Source organism: Montipora capricornis, unplaced genomic scaffold (assembly GCF_036669925.1).
Source record: "Montipora capricornis isolate CH-2021 unplaced genomic scaffold, ASM3666992v2 scaffold_330, whole genome shotgun sequence".
Taxonomy (NCBI): domain Eukaryota; kingdom Metazoa; phylum Cnidaria; class Anthozoa; order Scleractinia; family Acroporidae; genus Montipora; species Montipora capricornis.
In genome coordinates, this window is record NW_027180068.1 from 47,501 (window position 1) to 55,000 (window position 7,500).

The 7,500-nt window shown below is 40.7% G+C and overlaps 1 protein-coding gene across 1 annotated transcript in view; it reads left to right on the forward strand.

The window, feature by feature from the left end:
• Positions 1–7,500, forward strand: part of LOC138035235 (uncharacterized) — a gene marked incomplete at its 3' end in the record, with an annotated part of 13,147 nt that overhangs the window by 1,778 nt on the left and 3,869 nt on the right. The window contains exons 2-3 of the mRNA XM_068882050.1: positions 47–1,256; positions 6,861–6,959. Coding sequence (XP_068738151.1) covers positions 47–1,256; positions 6,861–6,959 — 1,309 coding nt within the window. The remainder of the gene's footprint in view (positions 1–46; positions 1,257–6,860; positions 6,960–7,500) is intronic.

Here is a 7,500-nt window from a genome sequence, read left to right on the forward strand (position 1 = left end):
CTTGGTTGTTGTGCTTTAAAGATCATTTACGTGTGCGAATTATCAGGCTTCCCACCGAGAAATACACCAAAGGAGGTTTGACAGTCAAAGAAATTACCAGAACAACAAAAGAAGTATTGAAAGTTATCTCCAACGAGAGGCATTCCCTAAGGAGCTGGTCCTCTTGCAAAGAATAACACAAGAACCGACAAGGCGTTCTTCCGAACGAAAGCGCCTCCGGCAAAGGCTGAATTGCATAGGATATGCCAGTCCACTACGCAAGTTAAGCTCGTTCCTTCATGATGGTGTAATTTGTGTTGGAGGACGACTCAATAATGCGTCTATGCCGTTTAGCGCTAAGCACCCCATGATTTTACCGAGCAAGCACCCGGTCACTGACTTGATCATTAAAGACTACCACGAAAAGGAGGGCCATGTGGGAGCTTGTAACGTATTGGAAAGTCTCAGACAGAGTTTCTGGATCCTCCGAGGAAATGCAGCTGTTCGACGCGTGCTCGGGAAGTGTCTCAAATGTCGATTCTGGAATTCCAGCCCATGTGACCAGATCATGGCTCAGCTACCTTGCCTAAGAGTTAGCCCTTTCTCCCCACCGTTCTCATCTGTTGGAGTGGACTTCTTCGGGCCGATACTTGTAAAAGAGAAACGAAGCCACGCTAAAAGATACGGATGCGTTTTTACTTGCCTAACTTTTCGTGCCGCTCACATCGAGGTAGCACATGACCTCACGAGTGATTCATTTATTCAAGCGTTTACCAGATTCGTAAGCAGACGTGGGGCGCCGATCGAAGTGTTCAGTGACAATGGAACAAATTTCAGAGGTGCTGAGACCGAAATCAAGATTGCTTTGAGGAAGTGGAATCCTGATCGAATCAGTACTTGTCTAAGACGTCGAGGTGTGCAATGGTACTTCAATCCTCCTTTGGCTAGCCACACTAGGGGTGTCTGGGAGAGGATGATTCGCTCAATCCGAAAAATTCTTCGCCTGCTCTTGGGTAACCAGCTAGTTGACGATCAAACACCGCTTACCTTCATTGCTGAAGTGGAAAAGATTCTGAACGACCGTCCTCTTGTTCCCCCGTCAAGCGACCCACGTGATCCTGAGCCTTTGTCTCCTTCTGCGCCCAAATGTTTGCTGTCATCCCGACGAAATGCACGATGTCAACGACCAGTATGGGGGCAAACGTTGGAGACAAGCTCAATATTTAGCAGACATTTTTTGGAAACGCTGGATCCGATAATATTTACCTACGCTTCAAGTGAGGCAGAAATGGCTTAAAAAACGGCCAAACCTTGCTGTGGGCGACTACGTACTTCTAGTGGATGAGAATTGTCCACGTGGACGTTGGCCTAAGGGTGTCATCCAGGAAGTATTCCTGATCGTCACGGAGTTGTTCGACACGTCACTGTCAAGACTGCAACTACGAGTTTACGACGTGACATTCGCAAATTGTGCCTTTTGGAACGGTCGCTGATGAGCAAAGAGTGAATGTACTGTGAAACTTTATTTTTCGGCTTTGGAAAGGCTTATTATTTCATCATGTGCGCCTTTCGGGGCCGGCGTGTTACTGTATATTTTGTAGGCGCCTCATTAGCAGTTTTCTCATGGCAATTGGTTCGCTCTTGTATTAATTGTTTTTTCCTATTCAAAGGCGTTAGCCTCAGAGGGGCGTATTTAACCCTCATTATGCATATTTCGATATATAAATATAGCACATGCGGTTTTCTTTTTTTTTTGGCTTCCCTACGTCTTGTGGTAAAGAGTTCGAATTTACCATTTAGTTATTTAAGTTTCTAGTTTTCCTGGGCCGTCTAGTTGTGTTGGGCCGTTTAGCTTACTCCACGTCTCGGAGAAATCACCGATAAGGTTTGTAATTATCCGTTTCAAGTTTGAACGTATTTTATTTTATCAATCATGTAATTAACTCGCTCGTTAACCCTTTTATTTTAACTTTCCTGTTTTAGAACCAGCTCTTCGGAAGGATTGTCGCTAGGCTGCGTATCATCGGTGTTTTTAGGGGAAACCAAATAAAGTGTCAGTCGCTTTCGCTGTTCCGGTTTTCTTGCCGTTACATGTACTTTACTTGTTTTTGTTATTAGGGAGTTTAAGATCTCGGTAAAGTTAAATTTGAGCATTTCACTCAAATTTCTTGTTTTTGCAAATCTTGAATTGGTGGGCTGTGAAGTATATTTTCCCGAAAAAAATTCTGAAAAATTAGTTTTAAAATCGCTTTTCTTAGTTTCGCTCCATAGTCTGCGCTCGAAAAATTATTGACTTATCATGTCAATTACCTGTGAAAGGATTGGGTGTTGGTTCGCAAATTCTCGGACCTTCTGTCCGGACGGGTTTTAAGATATCGCATCCAAATTTTCAGTTCTAGTAGATGATTGTACTACGCCAAATGCTGTGTGAGGAATTGTTCGTTTGTCTTCGGAGACTGATTATATGGCACTTTTTCTGCCCAAATTAAGGGCGCGTTCGATTGACCCTATTGCGGAATAAGAATACGTGGAGTGCATGATGATTAAAAAGGGTATGTTTGGCGCGTTTTGAAGCAGCAAGGATAATAAAAATTTGTCTAAAATAGCATTTTAGCAGATTTTTGACAATTTTAATGTGAATCTCCGTAAAATCGAAGGATTTCTAACTTTTATTCTATATATTCCTATTCCGGAATACGGTCAATCGAACGCACCTTAAGTACACTCTTTTTTAACCGTGCGGCCATTGGTCGAGCGCGGTTCTTGCTCGGCAATCAGCTTTTTTTTTCGTTTTGTCGGCGAGCTGAACCAGACTTCCACTCGGCCACATAGTCAAAAAAACGTTAATGTAATTTTATGAATATAGTCCGCTCTTTATTTACAACAATATATATATATATTTGTGTCTTATTGAAACATGTAATCGTGACTTTTAAGAAAGAAAGCTAAGACTATTACGTCATCGGAGATTTCACAACAGCTACGACTGATGGTGGAATCGGAGATTTGACAACGACTATAAGTAGTGGTGCAATAACTTTGTGTGCAGTCGTTGTCGTGAGTTCGTTGTGCTACAGATCGATCAAGTGATTTTGGTTCTATAGTCATCAGTGAATCAACAAGGACTGCTTTGGAATGTGTACTACGTTGAGACTATAGTGGTAAGAAAACAGATAAAATTTAGTTTTGTTGGTGAGCAGACCCAAATTTCTATTCGGTCATATAGTCAGTGGCACTTCGAATCACGCAACTTATGATGTTTACCGGTATTCGTCATCGGAGATTCCTCGGAGATTTCACCTCGGCTATAAGTGATAGTGCAATAAGTTCGGGTGCAGTCGTTGTTGTCAGTTGTTGTGCTACAGATTGATCAGGTGATTTTGTGTCTATAGTCATAGTGAATCAACAAAGACTGCTTTGGAATGTGTACTACGTTGCGACTATAGTGGTAAGAAACAGATAAATTTTCAAAGCGCGGTTTTAAGATCTGAAAGATCTGAAAGATCTTCTTGTTTTTTTCGTTTTGTCGGCGAGCTGAATTAAACTTCCACTCGGCCACATAGTCAGTGGGACTTCCGGTCACGCAACTTATGATGTTTATTCGCCAAAAGCTGTTAACCCATTGAAAAATTCGCGTGCGCTGTGTGTGATGTATAAGATAACTTGGCAAATTTTCGAGGTTTTGCAGTGGTAAGTGAGCGTTAAAAATAAACCATATGTGCTGTAAATGTACACAAGATACTGAGTTCTAGAATTAACTTCACCTTGAAGAAGAAACAGTGAACTTCCAGATCATGTAAAAGTATTGCTAAAAAGTGATTGAAAACATGTCCTAAAGGCCCAACGGAAAATGTAAAGGTAGATTTTTCGAAGCAGCGCGCGTTAAGCAATCAAGAAAGTTTTTGATCGCTAACTAAGGACGTATACAAAACATGGACCCCAGGTCCATGGACCACCATTGTGGACCCGGACCATGGACCCCTTCATGGACCCGGTCCATGGACCACCCCTTATTTTGTAAAGAGAAATCTTCGGACGAAAGAGAGAAGCGATACTCGCACTTATCTGGACAATTTAAGCTGCCAGAGCCCATGACTAAGATCTATGTCACGGCATTTAACATCTATTATTATACATTGGTGTCACCAGCTCGATTTTGATTGGCTATAAGCACGCAGCTAATTCTTGCTTGCTCTGTTTCTCTTACGTCATACCTACAAACAATAGATTTTATATATGTAGAATTGACGTCATACTTACAGACAAGCAGAAGTGACGTCACGTAACACACTAACCAGCAGTTTTATCAGTTTTGTCACGGCGGAGCTCAGCTCAGGAATATACATTATAAAACAATTATTGAATTCGGTTTTCGCACGTTAGCGATAATTATCAAGGCCTCAGTTTGTCTTATCCGCTTCAGCCTTCGGCTTCAGCAGATAACACAAACTTTGGCCTTGATAATTATCGCTAACATGCTCAACCTCATCCAATAATTGTTAAATATAGCCTACGATCTATACAGACTACCTTTTCCGCAAAAAAAAACAAAAACACCTGGTCATGACATCAAATTAGTTTCTCTAGATTTGTCATTGAGCTCGGGCTCGGGCTCGGGCACCTGATCTCATTCTTAACAGCCATACAGGGCTGTTGTTCGCTTATAGTTAAGGGCTACTGATTCAAGCAATTGTCTGTTATAGACACCTTTATAACATATATTTCAAATTGGTGGCTCCGAAGAGATTCGTCTATAACACGCACTTCAAATAGACATTCATATCATTTCATTCATCGAGTCTTTCACCGGAACAAACGAGCTTATAACTCAAAATATGCCCTGTGCAATTTACAGTTAAGTCTTACCACTCAGTGGGTAAAAATTGTGCGAAATTTATTCCAATCACTTTGTTTTCTTGTAGGTATAAGTGCAAAAAAAAAAAAAAAAAAATGCACAAACGCCGCTGTCGAAACAAAATTTCACCACGAGTTTTCTGCTTGTCGAAATGCACAAAACGCAAAGATTAATTTAGTTTATTGATCACTATCATGTTTCATGAGAGAACAAACAAGGTCAAATTGTGTAGAAAAGCGCTCTTTCGAAAACTTCAAAGTTCACTGAAAGATAACTTACACAACACGAGAAAAACAACAGAGAAAATCGCTGGAGGTATTCTCGCATTTGCGAAATATAAACGAACGATCGATTTGATGTATTTGTTGAAGATACTGATCTTCCGAGGTATGTCGAAGGCGAAAATTCCTTCAATTACCAATTTATTTTAGGACAAAAAAAATTGTTATTTGCAAAACATTCATCGGTTGATCTATATAAAGCTAAATTAGGGAGCTAATCAATGCCCATTATAACGTTAATTGCTACGAAAGCCTTAAATTCTGCGCGGCTTACTCCATGAAAACAGGCAATGCGCTCGGGAGTTTTCAAGAGTTTTTGACAGTCATACCTACTCATTTCGTATACCATTAATTCCCATAGATCATCTCCTATGAAAACTAAGAAATATATTTAATTCATTACGATTATCTAAAACAAATAAAATCCAGTGACTGCCACGAAATCAGGAACTTGAATATTATCGAGCTGGTCATTCCAGCGAGCTTCTTGTTTATCATCTTTGTCATCGTTCGCTTGGTTGTCACCATCTTCTTCGTCACTTTTAAAGCCATCTTAATCGAAATTGTTGTCCCTAGTATCCCCTCCTCTTACAGAAAAACCATAAGAGATCCCTTAGATCCCTAGATTCTTCGATCCGAAAAAAAGGCAGGGATATCCCCATCGTTTGATGCGTTATCTGACGCATCGGCCCTTGTCCTCGCGTAATTTGATCTCGCGCGATCGAAAAAAGCCAGTCCTCGTGAGGTCTCTTATCAGCTGTCAAAATATGCTCACAAGACGACAAATGATTGGTCAATTATCCTACTAAATCTCCATAACAACAAAAATACAGATTTACTAAGCGAGACTGGGTAGAGGCCTTAAAGGCCCGTGCAAACGCTCGCAACATTGTTGGCCAACAAGACGCAACATTGTTTGGCCCAACATTCCATGTTTGAGTATTCCACCGTTCCGTATTTAAATATTCCGCCGTTCCGGCGTTCCAGCATTCCGGCATTTCATGTTTGAGTACTAGCCGGCAACGACAACGCCACAAAGCAAGAATATTGTTTGTTAAAAAAGGAGAAATAATTGTGCTGCACGTGCAGCACAAATTTCCGTGCATTTCCCGTGCCGTTCTCCACCATGAAAATAGCAACGTGAAATCAGCAAATTTTAGGTTTTGACGACAACGTGAGCATACAACAATGAGCCATTTATTTGCTACATTTACTTTATTATAGTACACTCAACAAAATAATAATTACTGGATTCTGATTGGACGAGAGGAGTACAATTAGTCCCAATTTGTACTCTTGCTTTCCGAAGTTGACACGAAGTTTTCCGAAGTTAACAGACTTCGGAAGGCGTCCAAAAAGCATCCGAAGACTTCCGAACTTTTCCGAAGTAGACCAGAAGACTTCCGAAGGTTTCCGAAGTTTACCCGGTGGTAAGGTGTCCGAGGTTCAACCAAAGTCTTTCGAAGAATTCCGACGTTGGACCGAGGAGTTTCAAAGGTTTCTGAAGTAAACATGAACGGATCGGAGGAGATATATACAAAGCTCACCGTTACCGCGTTCTGATTGGTTGATGGTCATTTACTATAAATAAAAAAAATTGCACGACCTTCTCGTACAATTCGTGATTTTGAAAGTTCGCAAAATGCAATCGCTTAAAGGCTAAAGAGATAAGCCACAGATTCTCTGAATAAATATACATTAACTCATGATGATATAATTCATGTACCTCTTTTCTCGTATGCCAGGTGTGGAAAAGTGCCCGGCTCAAGTTATACAAGAGATTGCGTGGGCGGCAACTGCAGCAGCTGGGATCGACATACAGCCGTGTCCGAATGGGGCCAGCGGTAAGTCAACATACAAGATGCGCCTGCGCCTTGATCGCCCTTGCATTTATTAACAGAACAAAACATAAATAAGGTATACGCAGATTGTTTGACAAAATCCCATTAAAATTTGAACTAGACGAATGCAAATTTGTTTTACCTGATTGTTTTTTGTTTCTTTGGCAATGTTCTCAACCATTTAGAGTGCTATCTCGTCTAATCCGCTTCCAGTTTTGATTCTAACTTTCATATATGAAAACTTACTGAAGCTTTTTCATTCTACAAAAATGCAATTCCATTCTCTTGTCGCTCTCTCTGTTTGAACAAGTCAAAAACAAATTATTCTTAACCGGGATTGCACGAAAGAAAGAATATCGTTATTCCGCTTTTACGTTCGAAGCATTTAATACCATCGACATCTTGGTGGGGAACTCAAATAAAGCTTTTTCAGACAAATTGTTTGCGCGCGTACGCTTTGTGTGAAAATGTCGTCTGTTCTCGGTATAAAACTGAATATTTATCTCTCTGAAATTTAATACCATTGTAGGAAACGCATCACGTG